The sequence below is a fragment of the Cetorhinus maximus genome, chromosome 8 (genome assembly GCF_964194155.1).
Source record: "Cetorhinus maximus chromosome 8, sCetMax3.hap1.1, whole genome shotgun sequence".
NCBI classification, from domain to species: domain Eukaryota; kingdom Metazoa; phylum Chordata; class Chondrichthyes; order Lamniformes; family Cetorhinidae; genus Cetorhinus; species Cetorhinus maximus.
The window spans coordinates 96,896,992-96,918,481 of record NC_135886.1 but is presented as its reverse complement, the minus strand read 5'-3'; the positions used below and the strand labels follow the sequence as shown (position 1 = coordinate 96,918,481).

Genomic DNA, 21,490 nt, shown 5'->3' with positions numbered 1-21,490 from the left:
TGCGAACTTTGAGAACCCTACTATTGCCTGCACTTTGCTTTTACTCATTCTGCTCGTCTGACAATAGAATGTTTGAAGGCTTGAAATACATGGCTTCTCAATTGAATACTCACAGAATAATGGATGGATTATCTTCTTATGTGTCCAAACTCAGAGAGCTAGTCTTCCCTTTAGTAGAGACCTTTCACAAAAGTAAAGGGCAAAGCATTTCAGATCTCATTTAAGGAAGTACTTCAAAATTTGTCAGCATTGCTACAGTTCCATGTTTCTGTATTTCAGTTTGCACAGTGTTCTGATGGCCAGATACATCAACAGCTCTTATACCCTGAACCAGAGTTTGACCCCAGGGGAAATATTTAATGCCTCAGACTCAGAGGACATCTCACGCACAGCCATCTCAAAAAAGAACTGGCCAGCCTTGCTGATTCTCGTCATCATTGTGTTGACTGTTGGGGGAAATATATTAGTGATCATGGCAGTCTCACTGGAGAAAAAGCTACAGAATGCTACAAACTACTTTCTAATGTCCTTGGCTGTTGCTGATATGCTGGTGGGAATTTTAGTTATGCCAGTTTCCCTAATTACTATTCTCTACGGTAAGTTCTATTTGGGCTTTATCAACCTGTTGACAATGGGGTTGGCATTCTTGCAAAATTGTCCAGAGATTTCAATTAAATAGAATGATCAAACCATTTTGGAATTGTAAATGGGCTGAGATCTGTAAAGTAATTAATTTTCTCTTTCAAGGACAGAAACTCTCAGTCAGATTCCAGTATTGTGCGAAGGAGCACAATTCATCATACTCCTTAGTGCTGAATTGGATGTAACCAGAACAGCAATAGAATTGTAGACACATTTAAGATTAGACTTAATTGTAATCTGATACTGAGTAAAATTTAAAGAATGCAGATATCCTAATTATAAATTTAAAAGCATGAGTTTTAATTGAATTTACTAACTCGTACTTGCAAATATGGGCATGTTAATTAGATTTATAGGCCACAAAATTCGGCTCCATAACGCCTGTTTTTATGGCACTGCAAGTGTTGTTTTAGCTCCAAAATTGCAGCCACACCACACCCGCACACTTCCGGTGTGAGCCGTACTGGGCAGAGTTTTTGAGAGACCATCATCCTGTGCTCAGGGAGCATCCACTGGAAGCATGCAGAGTAGGCAGACTGTGACATCAATCAATATGTAACATTAATTAGATGCCAGCCCTGCCACTTTCGAGCTCAGCAGTCTGGCTAATACTTTCTCTTAAACACGTACAGCTGAATGCAAATTTAGCAGCAGGAATGACCCCCAACAGGACTATTTAAAAGGTCATCAACTACTTAGAGGTTAGTTGATACTTGACTTCTACTGGTTCTTGTTGGAGTTTTAGAAATGTTCTATAGCTTTTAGAGTTATTTAAGGATGTCAAACTCCACAAAGAATAGTGTGGCATGTGCTGAGGGACTTAGCTCTGACTTCAAGGATTCTGCACCTTCAGCACTTGCTCTCAAACATAGGTGCATTCCTTGCATAGTATGCATTCCTCTTGGACTATAGCAGAGGGAATGAGTAGAAGTGGTACAGAGAAGGATAAGCTGCTGGTAAAGGGAGGAGGAGGTGGAGAAGGGTTCTCAGTAGGAGGCCATATCCAATCATGCTGCTTAGCGAGCAAATCTCCTCCCTCTACCCCACCAAAGAACAATGTGGCAGACTTCAATAATGGATGTCCTCACTTAAGTCTGCCATCTGCTACAGCTAAATCTGCTAACTCAGAGTTGGGTGAGGGCAGCATTACCGGAAGCTGTGAAGGTGAATGTGCTCATGAACTTTAATGCATCAGGCCCCTTCCAGGCTGGAGTTGGAGCCATTTACATCAACTCCCAGTTCACCACCCACTGTTGCATAAGGGATTTCAGTGAGGCTCTGTATTCCAAGAGAACTGAATACATTTCAATCTATCTTGCCAGAGAGAAACAGGCGGAGGAAGCACACTGTTTTATGAGGATTGCAGGTCCAGACTGACATTGATTGCACGCCTATCACTTTGCAGCTACTGCATGTAAACTCTGAGATCTACCACAACCAAAAGAAATTCCATTCCTTCAATGTTCAGCTTGTGTGTAACCTAACGCAGAATATCATGCAAGTCAATGCCCAGTATCCTGGCAGCAGTCATAATGCCTTCATTCTGCAGCAGTTTACTTTGCCATCCGCATGCTGTTACAGTAGGTGAAAAAGGATGAACTGGGTCCCCTCTATTGAATCTCCTCAGTTGGTCACAACAAAGGTTTAAGTTTCTTTTTCATGAGGATATACTTTTTTCAAATTAGAATGTATTTAACCATTTAAGCTGTGAGCAAAAGGAGCCAATCAAACAAAGCTTTCTTGAGTTAAAGAAATAACAAATTTATTAACTACTAAACACAAGAAAAATATTAAAAATACATTGTCAAGCATTCGGCCCTCATGTAGTCATTAGGGCCCACATGCGCACACACACACACATGTCAGAGAGTTCAATAAAAAAAAAGTTAAAAGTATATACAATTAAGTGGCATTTGATTGTCCTTGAGGTATAGATTTTAAACATAGCAGCCGATTTGGATTAGCTAGTTTCGTGGATGCGGTCAGATGTGAAGATGTTACAATTATTATGAGATCTCAGTTCTCTGGTAGATTTCTAGTAAAGTTGGCTTCTGAACTGGGCAATGCACTTGTTCCAAAAGAGGAAGAGAGCCCATGCAGCTTTCTGACTGTTTCCTCTGCTGAAAACTTTATTGCAATCTCTCTGCAGTGCCTGCAGCCTTGCCCTGAAATACTTCAGCCATTGTGTATTTCCAAGGGGTTTTGGGTGCTTCAATATCCAGCACGTTGCATCTTCATGTCTCTTCCTTAGACAATGAGTTTCAATGGGTGCCTGAATTGTAGGAAATGTCTATCTCTTCGCACTCCCCTGAGGGTGATTTACTTGTTTTTCACCTTCACCTTGGAAGGTGATCTTGTATTTTTAAGTAGTTTGTTCTGTCTCATTTCAAATTGCAAAGTTTCCAGTTAGTTGACATTTGAAAAATAATATTTTCAAAAATAAATAGGTATAGCCTCATGGCAATGATTGCATGCTCACCATGTCAAACCAGACCCGGCAGTGCCAGGCAACAAAGGACATCCTTTGATGGTATGGCTGATGACTCTGGTGCGCAACCCAAGCATGAGTCAGTGACATGCAAACAGTGAAAGCCATGCAAGAAAGCTGCCCACAAAGATTTAGCTATCCCGCTGGTGGGGATTTCCCATTTCCGGGCATCAGTTCAAATCTGGCCCCAAATCAAAGGGGTGTTCTGACATGCAGTGATGTCAGCAAGCAAATGTACAACCAATCAAATTGAAGTTTATCAAACAGCAAACACAGCAAACCAGTAAGTTAAAGGCATTTCAAAAATTTTCAGAAAGCAAAATGGATGTATGACTGTATTAAGATAGAAGCTAAAGTAAAGATGAACACACCATTAAAAAAGAAATATTTTTATTCTGTTTTTAAAAACATGAAATTTTTAATCAGTTTGGAGAAATTTGACATTCTACAAATGTAAAATTTACTTATATAAAAACAAAAAACTGTGGATGCTGGAAATCCAAAACAAAAACAGAATTACCTGGAAAAACTCAGCAGATCTGGCAGCATCGGCGGAGAAGAAAAAAGTTGATGTTTCGAGTCCTCATGACCCTTCAACAGAACTGAGTAATATTAGGAGAGGGGTGAAATATAAACTGGTTTAAGGTGGGGCGGGGGTGGGGGGAAGCCTTTAATGCCCTGTTAGTCTTTCCACCCCACCCCCACTAGAGCTGTACCTTGAGTGTCCTGCCATCCATTCTTAATTAGCACATTAGTTTAGATAATATCACCACCTTCAACACCTCTTTGTTCCTTTGTCTGTGACATCTTTTGATTACCTGCTCCTATCACTGCTTGCTTGTCCCTACAACCACCACACCCCCCCCAACTTCTCTCCCCCAACCACCCCGCCCCAGCCTTAAACCAGCTTATATTTCACCCCTCTCCTAATATTACTCAGTTCTGGTGAAGGGTTTGAGGACTCAAAACGTCAACTCTTTTCTTCACCGCTGATGCTGCCAGACCTGCTGAGTTTTTCCAGGTAATTCTGTTTTTGTAAAATTTACTTTTCAGACCAGTTAAAAACCCAGTTATACCTTATTCAATAAGGTGTAACATTTTCTAGGCTTTTTGCAGCAAGATTAATAGCATAAAAGTTGAATTTCTTGTCAATTTGTGATTGCAGTGGAGATTTCAGACTGTAGGAACCTCGACAATGCACTCAATGGAACAGCATAGACATTGACAGCAATTTCTGGATTTCACATTATTCTGTGCAAGTCTGAGCTCACGAAGTTGCTGTCAGTTTCAGTAGAGTAATGACAGCGCATGCTGCCAGTTTCATCATCATTACCACAGCAATATCAGGGCCAGTGCCCCTGCTGCCTAAAATAATCTGCAGGAGGTCTGCAGTTCTCAACAGATAAGTGCCAAGATTCATGGTGATCTGCTGCATTGCCTTGCTACCATTTTTATGGTGACTGACTGAGAGCAGGCGGAGGAGGAAGAGGACAAGGAGGAAGAAGGTGAAGGAGGAAGCAGCCAACACGTCCCCTTTCGGGTCGGGCTATCTGTGATCAACTCAGCCAACTGAAATGCCTGTCAACATAACCCCAATTTCCCATTCACCAAGAGTCCCAAATCTCACCTTCCCTATGTTACTGACCATCCACTTGGCCACAATGTAAAAATAAAAGCCATCACTGAATAAGCATTCCAAACCAAAATTGCAAATTAAATCATTCCATATTGCACAGTTGTTAGCTAATTACCCTTGTGCATTCATGTCAAAGTTGCCTTCCATGTTCCTTTGTCATTCCGAGTGCTCTGATATACTACTACACCTGCCTGCAATATGACGGTGGAAGGTTGTTGACTGTCAGTGGAGATCTGAAGTAACCCAGGGCCTAAAAGTCCATTTTGCAGACTGTCTTGCATGTCTGGCAGCATTCTGGCAGACAGGCGATAGCAAAGGCACTGATGGAGCAGCAGTGGTGAGAAGATGAATGCTGTCTTGCTGGGAGAAGCTAGCAGGTTTGTGCTACATGGAACCGTTGCCATTTCCCCAGAGTGACACATCAGCAATGCTGGTAATCTGTTGGAGAACAGGTTGCTGGACTGCCATGCAACTCTGGAGAACACTGACATTCACAGTTATGATGGTGGCATTTTGGGTTTGCATGGCAAAAGTTGACCATGTCTGACTTTACCCTGAGCTTCCACTGCAGCATTCAGATGTAGAATGGCTGCTGCTTGAGCTGTACTGGAAACTGAGACATTGGCCATCAGACACGATAATGACCGGGTCCACTGATAGAGTTGGCCACCAATTCCATGCTGAAGAGGATGAGCTCCAAGCTGTGCACAAAGCCTTGTGCCCTGTGCCAAGTTAATGCTGAACTCTTCCATTCTCCTTGATATTGATCAGAAGCTTTCTAGCAAGCTTCCCAATGCACCAGGTATGTCACTGTGCATACAGATCAGCCTCCTCCTGTTCACTGCATCACTGATATGCTCATCTGAGTCTTCTGGAGCACAAACCATTTGTGGCTTCAAGCTCAAGAAGGCACATGACAAAATGCCCAACTTTCAGTCTTGGGCCGATAAGTGGCAAGTAACATTTGTGCCACACAAGTGCCAGACAATGACAATTTCCAACAAGAGAGAATCCAACCATCTCCTCTTGACATTAAATGGCATTACCATCGCTGAACCCCCTACTTTCACCATCCTGGGGGGGGTTACCATTGACAAGAAACTGAACTGGACCAGCCACATAAATGCTGTGGTTACAAGATTAGGTCAGAGGCTGGGAATTCTGTAATGAGTAACTCACCTTCTGACTCCTCAAATCCTGTCCACCACCTACAAGGCACAAGTCAGGAGTGTGATAGAAGACTCTCCATTTGCCTGGATAAGTGCAGCTCCAGCAACACTCAAGAAGCTCAACGCCATCTAGGACAAAGCAGCCCACTTGTTTGGCACCCCATCCACTACCTTCAACTTTCACACCCTCAACATCCAACCCACAGTGGCAGCAGTGTGTCCCATCTGCAGCAACTCAGCAAGGCTCCTTCGACAGCACTTTCCAAACTCGCAATCTCTACCGCCAAGAAGGACAAGGGCAGCAGATGCATGAGAATAGCATCACCTGCAAATTCCCCTCCAAGCCACACCCTATCCTGACTTGGAACTATGTCACTGTTCCCTCACTGCCGCTGGATCAAAATCCTGGAACCCCCTTCCTAACAGCACTGTGGATGTGCTTACACCACATAGACTGCAGCAGTTCAAGAAGGTAGCTCTCCACCACCTTCTCAAGGGCAATTAGGGATTAGCAATAAATGCTGGCCTAGCCAGCAAAGCCCAGATCCGTGAAAAGAGTAAAAAAATGCTGCATTAAAGAGTTATTAAGAAGATGGAAGTCTAAGGAATTAAGGGGAAAGTGGTGATATGGTGCAGAATTTGCTCAAGGAAAGGAAACAAAGGATGGTGATGGATGGATATTTCTCAGGTTGGGAGGTGGTTTTTAAATACGTTCCCCAAGGGTCAGCTTTGGGTCCATTACTCTCTCAATTTTTATGAACTACATCGACTCAGGTGTAGGAAGCATTACTGGAAAAGTAATGATGATGATAGTTATGTTCTTCATGATTACATGGAGAGGATAGTGAAATAGACAGAAGCATGGCGGATGGAGTGAGAATTGTGAAGTGATGCACTTTAGTGTTATGACGCAGCAGATGATGTGTGCCACGTGGATTAAATCCACAAGAGAAACTTGATCACACGGTCACAACTGTTTTGCAATTTGTATTTTATTTCAAGATGCGGGTCCTGAATTCAGAAGTAATAGGATTACCATGACATCAGAGGTTTTTAGAAAATTAAATTAAACACTTACTAACAAAAGAAAAAGATTTCAAGCACATACATAGGTCTACAAATTACTACCATAATAGTTCCTAAAACCCCTAATTAATCTGACTTCCAGTTGCACTCCCATTAAGGCAATACTAAAAACAAATAGATTTAAACAGACCCAGGCAAAGCCATACAATACCCTGGACAGTCGAATTCAAAATTAGTTTTCTCAGCTTTGGTTCCTGTAGACAGCAACTTTATGTACAGATGCTGGAGGTTTTTCACACTTGTGTTAGATCTTAGAATTCCTTCTCCCTTCCGACACATAACCTCATCTCCTTTATACATGTTTATCCCTTTTTAATGTAAATTCCATTGTTCCCATATGATTTTGCAACTTTATTTTTCTCATAATATAAATCTTTTATAGTATAATTTTATCAGTAACCTTTAGGAAAAATAAACACACTGTTTGGCTTAGCTCCTTCTGGCTAAGTGTAACATCTTACCATCTCTTTGAAATTCAAACTAACCTAATTTATCTAAAATTCTAAACCACACATTCTAAAATTTCAGCCATGTTTACGTATTTAGCATCCCAAACCTAGCTTTTTTTGATAACTCAAAGTCTCCAGACCAGCTCCAATTCAATTATATCCTACACACACGCACACAGAGAAACTAATCCAAACCCCACCGTTAACCCACTTTTACAATAAATCACAATAATATGAAAATTATTATATCTTCATGACATTAGGAGGATTAATATGGAAAGACAGCATTCTACATATGGCACAATTTTGAAAAGTGTTGTTGAGCAGGGGCGTCCATGTAGATAAATCATTAAAGGTGACAGGGTAAATTGACAAGATGGTTAAAAAAAGGCATATAGGTCACTTCAGGACAGGAATAGAATATAAAAGCAAAGAGATCATGCTGGAACTTTATAAATCACTGATTAGGCCTCAGATAGAATATTGTGATCACTTCTGGGCACCACACTTCAGGAAAGTTGGAAAAAGCTTGAGGAAGCAAATCAGGGAAGTTTACAAGGATGTTATCAGGGATGAAAGGCTTTGGTTAAGAGGAGACGGTGTAAAAATTAGCATTGTTCACCTTGGAACAAAGAAGGTTAAGAGGTGACTTGATAGAGGTTTTCAAGGTGATGAGAGAGTTTTTCTAGAATAGATAGAGAAAAACTATTTGCTCTACTGAGTGAGTCAATAACCAGAGGGCACAGATTTACTACCATTGGCAAAACATCCAGAGGCCAGATGAGCAGAATTTTTTTCACTCTGGTCATGTTGAGATCTGGAATACTCTGCCTGAAAAGATAATGGAAGAATTTTTTTTATTCATTCATGGGATCTGGGTGTCATTGGCTAGGCCAGCATGTATTGCCCATCTCTAATTGCCTTGAGAAGGTGGTGGTGAGCTGCCTCCTTGAACCGCTGCAGTTCATGTGATGTAAGTACACCCACAATACTGCTAGGAAGGGAGTTCCAGAATTTTGACCCAGTGACAGTGAAGGAACAGTGATATATTTCCAAATCAGGATGGTGGCTTGGAGGGGAACTTCCAAGTGGTGATGTTCCCATGTGTCTGCTGCCCTTATCCTTCTAGATGGTAACGGTCATGGATTTGGAAGGTGCTGTCTAAGGAGCCATGGTAAGTTCCTGTAGTGCACCTTGTAGATGGTACACACTGCTGCCACTGTGAGTTGGTGGTGGAGGGAGTTAATGTTTGTGGATGGGGTACCAATCAAGTGGACAGCTTTGACCAGGATGGTGTCAAGCTTCTTGAGTGTTGTTGTACTTGCATTCATTCAGGCATGTGTGGAGTGTTCCATCACACTGCTAATTTGGGCCCTGTAGATGTTGAACAGGCTTTGGGGAATCAGGAGGTGAGTTACTCACTAGGATTCTTAGCCTCTGACCTGCTCTTATAGTCACAGTATTTGTATGGCTAGATGACTCCAGAAATAATTTGAAAGGCAATTAGACAAACAGGTTCTTGAGGATGAGGAACTTAGAGGTTTACAGCCAGAAAGATTTGAGATTAAGCACACCTGCTGTTTTAAAGTCCTAGATGGGCTAATTGTTCTCCTGTGCTGTAAGTTTCTATGGTTCTGTGGTTCTTCAATTTTGTACTTCTCGTCTTGGAGCACCAACTAATTAATATACTTGCCGAAACTGGTTCAGTGATTGCAGAAATTACAGCAAAGGACACCATTGGGGTTTAGCTGGCCTGAACAATCTCACATTCAAGCCAGCTCATTGGAACCGAGTACATTGCCCCTAAGAACAGAGCAGGAAAGCTTATATACATTCCTTCTAAAATGTCACAATAAGTGGAATACAAATTGCAGCACAGTTAATGCGACACATTTTGTGGCCTTGGGAACCAGCGGATATGCTGGAGAAGACACTGAATGGTATACAGCACTTTGCAGACAAAGTGTGAAAGTCATAAGTGATAATTATTATTAATAATTACCTTGAATTATTTTCTGACTAGAATAGCCAAAAATTCTTTATGGCAAAAAAGACCAGCAACTTGCAAGAGATTATAATGTGTTTAGGCTTTAATGCTTAATTTTAGTTTAGTTCAAGTCCTTCAATGAAACACTTCAAATGCCTTTGTTGAGGTTAGGCTTTATTTTAATATGTAGATTCCACAATAATACAAGCCATGCACTCATAAGTGAGGAGAAACTATAAATTATATACGAGATTCTACAAAGGAATCCTTATTGCAATATTCATACAATATTCTAGTTATATAGCAAGGATCTAATCTAACAAGTGTACAGAAAGTTCGCAAGTCTGGGAGGCACCAGACATTCTGCCTTGACTGTGTCCATCGGCTTCTTCTCTAAGGAGCACAGACTCTCAACTAAGCTGCTGTCTCTCTATTTGAGATCTGAACAGTACAGACTGTATGACTCTTGCTACATCTGTCATTAGGATCATTCATTTGAAAAACAGTCACAAAATAAATCATTAAAGGGTGAAATTAATAGACAAAGGCCCTCTAAAAAACTGCAAGGACTGTTACTTCCTTATCATTTGTCTACATTGTTTTCATTGATGACCTCCATCTATCCAAAAGGGGTATCACTTCTCTTATCATTTATCTACATCCCTTCCTTAAATAGATCTAGCATGTAAAATTGCTTTTGTATCTAACATGTCCTACAAATAGGCTCCTTTCTCATAATTAGGTGTTGTGGTTCAGGCATTAATTGGAACTTTAACTTCGGTTCTGTTGAAGGGTCATGTGGACCCAAAACGTCAACTCTTTTCTTCTCCACCGATGCTGCCAGACCTGCTGAGTTTTTCCAGGTAATTCTGTTTTTGTTTCAAAATATATGGTTTGCCCCTTGATTGGATAGAGAGCAGAATGATGTTTCTGTCTCGCCAATATATCCCTTTCCTGCTAAATTAGCTTATAAAGACACCTAGTCATCATACTCCTGCTTCCTTGTGAAGCTGGAAAGGCAAATAGCATACAAGTTGCCCCATTGTCTCACATTCACATTCAGGCCCTGAACATCTTGACTTGTTAGAGGATTGTTTCTTTTAAAATGCTAATTGAACTGTTTAAAGTTGCCAAACCTCCAGGATTGGTCTGAAGCCTCCAGGAGTTGAAGATTAATCTCCAGGAAACTAGCCAAGTCAGGGAAAAAAAATCATAGGGTTATTAAAAAAATGTGATTTTTCTTTTTTTTTTGAAAATTTGTATTAATTGTGAAAATATTGGAGATGCGGCAAACAGCCTGTTTGACTGACTGTCAAGAATCATACACTTAAAAAAAGAGCCAGTTCTCTTTCCAGTTGGCTTGGGAAGGCTATGTGACCCAAGGATGGACATGTCAGGTGACCAATAGTGGGAGCATAGTGGTGGGAGGTTGAAGATCATGTGGCAAAATCTCCCAGAAGGCATTCAACCAGTGCTGGTGACCCTCAGATTTGTGTTAACCGATCAACTACAATTCTAAAATTACTGGATACAATGCTTTAATACTTTTATACAAATATAGAAATTAGGAGCAGGACTAGGCCACTCAGCCCGTCGAGCTTGCTCCGCCATTCAATAAGATCGTGGATGACCTGAATGTAACCTCAACCCCACATTCCTGCCTATCCCCGATAATCTTTCACCACCTTGTTAATCAAAAATCTATCTAGCTCTTCCTTAAAAATATTCAAAGACTCTGCTTCCACTGCCTTTTGAGGAAGAAAGTTCCAAAGACTCATAACCCTCTGAGAGGAAAAATTTCTTCTCATCTCTGTCTTAAATGAGCAACCCCTTATTTTTAAACAGTGACCCCAGTTCTAGTTATGGCTACATGTTCTGAGCTTTCAGCAGTATCTGACAGAAATGACTGAGAATTTTACATATTTCTTTCTTAATGAGGTCATATGTTGTTTAATGTTAACCATTGCAACTACTTCAATCTAGTTCATGACATTTTAAATGAAGAATGACCGGGTTCTGAAGATTAACCTAGTCTTAGCCTTTTCCTACATTGTAATTGCACCCCAGAAGGATTACAGACAACATATTACTGCTTCTGACAATAAAAGTACTGAAAAATATATGTTTCTTTTTGATATCAGACTCCAAGTTGACAAATAACCTTTCCGTGGCTGAATAGACCACCAGGAAACAGCAGGAGACAATCAAGGGCACAATTTTAGTGGTAGAATTTTTCATCCTGCAGGTGGGCGCGTGCCCGACCCGAAGGGGAGTGAAATAGTGTGCGATGACGCCGGACAAGCGTCCCGACGTCATCGCGCACTCTCGCGATCTTTCGGTCGGTGCACTATCCAACAATTAAGAGGCCTATTAAGGCCCTTATGTAATTAATTAAGTTGCATTGTTTGCTGCCCGCTCAATTGTTTGGTTGGCGGGCTGGTGAATAGGCCAGGCGGCCTTTGCATTTTAAACGAAACCCCATCCAAGGGCAGGACAAAGTTTCCAACGGTTATTCAAAAAACAATAACGTTTTTTTTGACTGAGTCACATGTGGGGACATGTTTATATCATATGTAGAAAATTTATTTTTCATTTGAAAACCTTCATCTCCCTGAGGCAGCTCTGTGCCTTCAGGGAGTTGTCAGTGTTCGCTCCCCCTCACATGCGCACGCTTCGATGCTCGTGCTCCTCCCACCCCCACCCCGGCAGCACTGAGGCTCCGACTGCATTTCACACTGGCTCACCGTTAATTGGCCCGCCAGCATGAAATCGTGGTCGGAGCCCGATCAGGGGCGGCGGTCGGTCTCGTGGCCGCTCCCGGGTCCGCCTGCCGTGCCCATCCGATGAGGGGAAAATCCTCCCCAAAACACAATTTTAATGCGTTTTTAACTTTTATTTTAAATACTTCATACAGAATAAATGCAAATTTACACAAAGATACCAGTATAACCATTTGTCTTTCAACAGTTCTGCTTTCTCCATTTGAAATGCATATACATAGCAGGTAGCACATTTTAACAATCTCTAAATGACTGCAGGATGCACTACAAAGTCTTTTTCTTGGATCTGAGCACTTCCTAACTGGTTCCATGCTTAGTCACTTTATGTTATCAGTAAACCAAGCTCCTTAATTCTGTGCTGGCTACATATAAAGGAACTATACTCTTTCTGAGTCAACCAAATAAACGAAAGCAACAAAATCAGGGGTAAAATAAATACAGCGCCTAAGTTAGGTCAGCTGTAAAAAACCAAAGACAATGTTTAATGGAAACTTACAAACATCAAATCAAAATGTGATTAAAAGGGCCGATAAAGCACCCCAGTCTCCGCGGTGCCCACCGGGCATGGTTCCTTTTTTTCTTTTAAAGCATTACCCTGGGTCTCTGGATTACCAGTCCAGTGACAATACCACTGTGCCATTGCCTCCCCCCCTATAAAGGAACTATATAGGTAGTACTGAAAGTTTAACTAAATTTGCCACCAGGCAGATAATAGTGCAGCTCAGATATGGGATAGCACATAGATTTTATACTCAAACAGTGTGAGGATACTTTTGCGCTCCTATTACAATTTCTGTGGCAAATTTCAGAACAATTTTGTGTTTCCTATGATAAACCTTTGCCAGCAAAACTAAGAATGCCCACTCAAATAAGATCATATTGGCTAGTTCTTCCCCATGATCAAACTAAATTTTGTATTCCAGTCTCTCACTTTTAGTTTTCTTTATACTTATCCATAATGTATATCCTAAATTCAGTACATGGGGTGTATATTTCATTGAAAACTTCATGTGAAGCTTCATTAGAACCCAATATAGTACCTGGGGTATCTACTGTTCACATAGGTAGCATTATGATAGGAGCTTTCTATGTTTAGCATGTCACACCAGCACAACAGTCTCATTAATGTTATTTTGAAAGAACTACCTTTTGGAGGGGCCATAGTTTGATTTAATATAGCCTCTGGGCCTGTCCCTTCACTTTCCCCCTCTTCCTCTTGCTTCATCTGCCTCTCCCCCAATAATAACCTCTTCTCTTTGACTACTAACCCTTCTGTTACCTCAATCACACTCTAACCTTATCTTCCGCACTGCTCCAACGTCACCTTGTCGAACCTTCTAGGCTTCAGCATGGCTGCTCTCCTTCAGCATTGGTTAAATTATTTCCACCTTCTAACCCCGCTTGTCCTGTGACATCCATTTGGTTCTCTGTGTGCTACTGGTACCTATACTATAATAAAAGTCTTGTGTATGGAATACACTTCCTACAAATGCCACACTTGTCCTCTATCATACTTCTGCAATCACATGTCTGCATATTGTCTGACACACCATGAGCTGAACTATGGAAGATATGGTAGTCTAAATTTTATGGGGTTGATTTTAACTAGGGTGACCAACTGAACAAGTGTGCCAGCTGTTTTCCCAATGCTGCCAGTGGGAGGTCTGGCCCATTTGAGTGTCGGATGTCATTGCCATGGTGCTATTGAACTTTGAAGGCCACACTGCTGCTCGCTGGCTCTAGGCTGGTGTGATACCTTATGGTCCTGAGGCCAGCAGGAAGGCTGGGGGAAGGAATCTATTATACAGAAGTTAAGGCCAGAGCATTGGCAGCCTAAGCTTATACCTGAAAACTCAAGCTCCACCTGGCCCCACAAAAATAATTATAAAATTAACCTTTTTGGGGGCTTCTTCAGCAGAACTGTCCAGTAAAATGGGGGCAGAGCCTGAACACCCACCAGTCATCCTTTAAAATTATTATTGGAATTTACACCATAGCACTTAATTTGCATATGGAAAAGGCCTACCACCTGAAACAGGCAGGCACATCGGTCATCAAGCAGAACCCTTTGGAGAATGGCAGTGACCAGAACACCAGCATAAACCAGGGTGACAACCCATGCGCGGTCCACTACAAACTCATTAAGCTATTAAATAAATGTCTTGGAGGAACAGGGATTAGGTGCAATGGGGGTGAGCAGTCATTTCTGGAGAGCAGCAGCCAGCCAGACTGTGGAGATATTCAAATGAGTCGAAGCTGGAGTTAGGCTTTGGGGATTAGGGCCCAGTTCAGCATGAATGTCCCCTAACAGATTAAAAAGGGAGAAAGGAGACACAAGTGAGAATCCTGATGGGCTGAGTAGGTTCATTCTTTGCTTTTCTATGCTCTGAAAATAGAATTAATCTGTTCCCGTAAATCCCATCATTATAAGGGATAAAAATAGTATTGTTATATTTCATATAACATGGATAAATTGCTTAATCTTCTCTTAGCTGCCACAGTTTACAGTACCATTTGATGTATGACCACTTGCTGAATTAGTCAATTCTGTATTTTAATTTTTGTACATTATCTTCATAATCGTCACCTTAATCCATTAACAGAGTTGCAACAGTGTTACAATTTATCTCATCCTCATGGACTGATCTTTTTCATATGATCTTTCTTCAAGCAATTGATATTGAATTTTACCCTCAGTTTGGGGTCACACTTTTCATGTGGATACTAAGTTGTCCTCTACATAATGTATGTTATAATAATCTATATTCTACATCTGGAATACTGTGTACAGTTTTAGTCTCCTTATTTGAAAAAAAAGAATTGCATTGGAAGCAGTTCAGAGAAGGTCCACTCATCTCAATCATGGGATGAAGGGCTCATCTTGTGAAGAAAGGTTAAACAGGTTAGGCCTGTACCCACTGAAGTTTAGAAGAACAAGAGGTGATCTTGTTGAAACATCTAAGATCCTGAGAGGATTTGATAGGGTAGATACCGGGAGGGTGTTTCCACTTGTGGGGGAGACTAGAACCAGGGGACACAATTTAAGAATAAGAGGTCTCCCTTTTAAGACGGAGATGAGGAGAATTTCTTTTCTCTCAGAGAGTTGTTAGTATCTGGAATTCTCTTCTGCAGAAAGCAGTGAAAGCTGGGTCATTGAATTTATGTAAGGCAGAGTTAGACAGATTTTTGATAGACAGGCGAGTCGAGCATTATGTGGGGCAGACAGGAAAGTGGAATTGAGACCACAACCAGATCAGCCATGATCATATTGAATGGCGGAGCAGGCTTGAAGGGCCAAATAGCCCACTCCATGTGGAAATTTTGAGGTGATGATCTCAGAGACAGCAGTGGAGAAGAAATGCTGAGATTCCGCTGTAAATCCAGCAAAATTATATATCACACTGCCTTCAATTATAAAGTGAGAACATAATGTCAGTTAGTGCCCAGAAAACACAAAAAAATCACAGTGGCATAAATAGTATATTCAGTCCACCTGAAAGTTGTGTGTGCAGTGATTGTATGAGGTGTGAAAAATATGATTTCCTCTCTTTCCAAGCAGCTCCTGAATTTGATTCCTGACTGTTGCTTAGTGCAGAGGCAGTGAGTAGATCCTCTTGGATCCCAGAGGCTGATCACAAATTGAAGTGGAAGAGTTGTCTGATTTCATGGGCCTGACAACCAGCTCTTGTATTCTCTTTTTCTGCCTGTTTCTTGGACAAAAGGATGCCCCCAAGAGATCATGTACATTCAGGTTCATGATGCTGAGGTTGGAACAGCAAGAAGTTAGGAGCCAGGGTTTACTGAAAATGTAATGCTGCATAACTAACTCATGGGGCAGAATTTTGCCGTCAGCGAGCTGGGGGCGGGGCCCGCTCGCTGACGCGTAAAATGACACAGGATGACGTTGGGCGAAACCCCCGCCGTCACCCCGCCCCATTTAAATTTTCAGGAAGGCGGACCTGCAACAAAATCAGCTGCAGGCCCGCCGACCTGTCAATGGCCAATTGAGGCCGTTGACAGGAGCAATTATACAATTAAAGGACCTGCCCGTCCAACCTTAAGGCTGGCGGGCAGGCCAGGAGCCCCGGCAGGCAATAGAAAAAACATCAAACCTCATCCACCAGCGGGATGAGGTTTCATGTAGGGTTTTAAAAAGTTTAATAAATTTTTACTGTAATTTATGAACATGTCCCATCTCATGTGACATTGTCACATGAGGGGGACATGTTAGGGAATTTTTTTTCTTCTATTCTTAATCTTTTTAAAAGTGTAAGCGATTTCCCTGAGGCAGCACTTAGCCTCAGGGAGATGTGCGCTCTTGCGTGCACATGCGCGAAAGAGCGCACTCTCGTTTTTAGGGAGTCACCCCCGCCCGCACAGGAAGGGCATAGCACTTCCTGCCAGACGTCACGGTGAGCGGGCCTTAATTGGCACCCCCCACGTAAAATGGCGGCGGGGCCCGCTTTTCCGGCAGAGATCAGTTCCCCCCCCGCCGGCGATTGGGTTTGGCCCACCCGCCCGACAGGCAGAAAATTCTGCCCATGATGTTATTAATTGTGTAAATCGGCCAGTAAATTGTGGCGTAGAAGAGATACCACACAAAAATTGTTACTTGCTCGGAACCTTCATGTATTTTTCATGAAGTTGATGAATTTGCATATTAATTGCCCACACCACAGAAAGTTAAGTCTAGTAATTAATTGTGGGAGTACCCTTTAACAATGGGATAATAGTTAACAATTGCCAGTCAATCTCTCTGGTTTAGAAAGTTAAAAATCAAAAACGTGGAATCTCATTCCTGTAGAAGATTTTAGAAGTGCCAAATTTTACATTTTTGAATTTCTTTTCATACTTTTCATTCCTGTCATTATTTCCCCTTTCTCATAATCAAATCTTTCTTTTTGTTTCTTTATTTTGCTTTCTGTAGCTGATTTGACATTGAATGCATGCACAATAATCCACCATCCTTCTCATTCCTTCCTCTGCTTATTTCTTGTCTTATGAGGAAAGGTTGAGCAGGTTGGGCCTGTACTCATTGGAGTATAGAAGAATGAGAGGTGATCTTATTGGACCATATAGCATTGTGAGGCAGCTTGACAGGGTAGATGCTGAGAATGGTTCCCCTCTTGGAGATCCTAACACTAGGGGGCACAGCTTAAAAATAAGAGTTCTCTTTTATGATATATGAGGAGGAATTTCTTCTCTCAAAGGGTCATGAATCTTTGGAATTCTTTTCCCCAGAAAGCAGTGGAGGTTGGGTCATTGAATATATTCAAGGCTGATCTACAAGGGAGCAAGGGAGTCAAAGATTATGAGGAACTGCAAGAAAGTGGAGTAAAGACCAGGATCAGATCAGCATGAATCAGCCGAATGGCCTAACCCTGCTTCTGTTCCTTATGATCTTCTGAGCTTAATCCTCAAAAGGAGATGCACTGTTGGTCCTGTTGTTCACCAGGTTCCCTGACTTTCTTGTTGCCCTTGCCATGTCATTATCAGCTCACATCTCCAGCAACTTACAAGGAAAAACAGTTTTGAGCTAAAGGGTGCGGGTAAATGGTTAATTAATCAGGCACACATGAGATGAAAATTTTGAGCCAACGTATGAACGTAAGGTGAAGAAAAAGTCAATAGTGGTACCTGTATATCTGTTATGATTTCCTGATACAAGTCAGTATACAGTGAGGACCAGCACTGTATAACAGGTTGTTTTGTCTCTGGATTCTATCTTACCTTTGTGTTTTTTTAACAAAGGTTGTCACAACAAAAGCTCAATAAAATAAAATCACAGATTTTAACATGATACATCACTGCAGAACCTTTAAGAGGACCCTGGGAGGAATTAACTGGTTAATTGCTGGGGACAATCAGAACAACATTATCAGAAACCTAGCTGGGAAGGAGTCACTTGAACTACCCCTAAACCACATGTTGTTCATAGAGTGGGAGACCAGGGGATCTGGGGAGAAAATCAAGGGATTATGAAGCTCCCATACATATATGCTGTGGTAATGATAGTTTTTGGAAATGTAGGACTGTAGCTTTAAGAATAACAATAATAATAATAATAAAAACAAAAAACTACTGCGGATGCTGGAAATCCAAAACAAAAACAGAATAACCTGGAAAAACTCAGCAGGTCTGGCAGCATCGGCAGAGAAGAAAAGAGTTAAAGAGTTAAAGTTGAAGAAGTACTGCTCTGCTCTCCGACAGGATTTTCGTATCTCTCTTCTGCCTTGTTCACCTTCATTGCTTTCCATTTCTCTCCTGGTGTTTGACAAGGTGTTTACTAAAACCCGCTTTCACAGCCATATTTCCTTTCTCGGTGACTGTCTCCGTCTCCGACTCACCCCACGTGGATTTCAACTGAAATTCCATCCCTCTTGTTTCGAACCCACCCAGGATTACAGGTATCTCTGGGACTTAAAACGTTTTTCGGACTGCTGTTCCCGTCGCATTCTGAGATCCACACTCAGTGCCATGCGCCGCCATATGAACACACTCGACCTCTTCCTCCAGCAGCACTGCTGCACCCTTTTTCAAAGCTGCGCGTGCCCCCAGTTTCATTTTATTCTTCATCTCATCCGACGCCTCAACAAGAAACTTTTTCTCTTTCTCTCAAGTGCTAAGGAACACAAGCTCCAACAACTCATCGACACCAACACCCATCTAGGACCCTCCACCCCTGCTTGTCCCTCCGTCCCCACCCCATCTTCCAATCCCAGCCCCATCCGCGTATTCACTATACCCCCTGACCTTCCCCTCTCCGATGCTGAACGTTCAGTGCTCAGCAAAGGACTTAGTTTCATACCCTTACGCCCTCATCTCAATGAATTTCGGGCTCGGCATGATGCTGAACTCTTCTTCCGCCGTCTTCGTCTCCGTGCTCACTTCTCTGGGCAGGAGTCCTCTCCCCGTTCAACGGATCCTTTTACCCACCTCCAATATTCTCCCTCCACCTGGACCCCTCCCTCTGGATTCTTACCTTCTCTTGATCTTTTCATTGAGAACTGTCGGCGTGACATCAGTCGTCTCAATTTCTCTGCTCCTCTCACCCATTCTAATCTGTCCCTCTCTGAACTTACTGCACTCCGTTCTCTCAGGTCCAACCCCAACATTATCATCAAACCCGCTGACAAGGGTGGTGCTGTTGTTGTCTGGCGCACTGATCTCTACCTCGCGGAGGCTGAGCGTCAACTCGCAGACACTTCCTCCTACCTCTCCCAGGACCATGACCCCACCACTGAACATCAAGCCATAGTTTTCAGGACTGTCACTGACCTCATCTCCTCTGGAGATCTTCCTCCCACAGCTTCCAACCTGACAGTCGCCCAACCTCGGATGGCCCGCTTCTACCTCCTACCCAAAATCCACAAGCAGAACTGTCCCGGCAGACCGATCGTGTCAGCCTGTTCCTGCCCCACGGAACTCATTTCTCGTTATCTTGACTCCCTTCTCTCTCCCCTTGTCAAGTCCCTTCCCACCTACATCCGTGATTCCTCTGACACCTTACGTCACATCAACAATTTCCAGTTCCCTGGCCCCAACCGCTTCCTCTTCACCATGGACGTCCAATCCCTCTACACCTCCATCCCCCACCAGGATGGTCTGAGGGCCCTTAGCTTCTTCCCTGAACAGAGGCCCGAACAATCCCCATCCACCACTACTCTCCTCCATCTGGCTGAACTTGTTCTCACACTGAACAATTTCTCCTTTAACTCCTCTCACTTCCTCCAAATAAAAGGTGTGGCTATGGGTACCCGCATGGGCCACAGCTATGCCTGTCTCTTTATGGGGTATGTGGAACATTCCTTGTTCCAGTCCTACTCCGGCCCCCTCCCACAACTCTTTCTCCGGTACATCGATGATTACTTCGGTGCTGCTTCATGCTCTCGTCGGGACCTGGAAAAATTTATTAATTTAGCTTCCAATCTCCACCCCTCCATCATTTTCACATGGTCCATCTCTGACACTTCCCCCCTTCCCTTCCTTGACCTCTCTGTCTCAATTTCTGGTGATAGGCTGTCCACCAATATCCATTACATGCCTACCGACTCCCACAGCTACCTCGACTACAGCTCCTCACACCCCGCTTCCTGTAAGGACTCCATCCCATTCTCTCAGTTCCTTCACCTCCGTCGCATCTGTTCTGATGATGCTACCTTCAAAAACAGTTCCTCTGACATGTCCTCCTTCTTCCTTAAACGAGGTTTTCCACCCACGGTCGTTGACAGGGCCCTCAACCGTGTCCGGCCCATCACCCGCGCATCCGCCCTCACACCTTCTCCTCCCTCCCAGAAACATGATAGGGTCCCCCTTGTCCTCACTTATCACCCCACCAGCCTCCGCATTCAAAGGATCATCCTCCGCCATTTCCGCCAACTCCAGCATGATGCCACCACCAAACACATCTTCCCTTCACCCCCACTGTGGCATTCCGTAGGGATCGTTCCCTCCGGGACACCTTGGTCCACTCCTCCATCACCCCCTACTCCTCAACCCCCACCTAAGGCACCTCCCCAGGCCCACGCAGAAGATGCAACACCTGCCCCTTCACGTCCTCTCTCCTCACCGTCCAAGGGCCCAAACACTCCTTTCAAGTGAAGCAGCATTTCACTTGCATTTCCCCTAACTTAGTCTACTGCATTCGTTGCTACAAATGCGGTCTCCTCTACATTGGAGAGACCAAACGCAAACTGGGCAACCGCTTTGCAGAACACCTACGGTCTGTCCGCAAGAAAGACCCAAAAATCCCTGTCGCTTGCCATTTTAACACTCCACCCTGCTCTCTTGCCCACATGTCTGTCCTTGGCTTGCTGCATTGTTCCAGTGAAGCCCAACGCAAACTGGAGGAACAGCACCTCATCTTCCGACTAGGCACTTTACAGCCTTCCGGACTGAATATTGAATTCAACAACTTTAGATCTTGAACTCCATCCCCCATCCCCACCCCCTTTCCGTTTCTTCCCCCTCTCTTTTGTTTTTTCCAATAATTTATATAGATTTTTCTTTTCCCACCTATTTCCATTATTTTTAAATCTATAACTGTAATGCCCTGTCAGTCTTTCCACCCCACCCCCACTAGAGCTGTACCTTGAGTGTCCTGCCATCCATTCTTAATTAGCACATTCTCTTAGATAATATCACCACCTTTTACACGTCTTTGTTCCTTTGTCTGTGACATCTTTTGATTATCTGCTCCTATCACTGCTTGCTTGTCCCTACAACCACGCCACCCCCAACTTCTCTCCCCCCC

General features: G+C 42.9%; 1 protein-coding gene across 1 annotated transcript in view; it reads left to right on the top strand.

The window, feature by feature from the left end:
• Positions 1-262: 262 nt before the first annotated feature.
• Positions 263-21,490, top strand: part of LOC144683820 (5-hydroxytryptamine receptor 2A-like) — a 35,823-nt gene continuing 14,595 nt past the window's right edge. The window contains exon 1 of the mRNA XM_078547284.1: positions 263-596. Coding sequence (XP_078403410.1) covers positions 263-596 — 334 coding nt within the window. The remainder of the gene's footprint in view (positions 597-21,490) is intronic.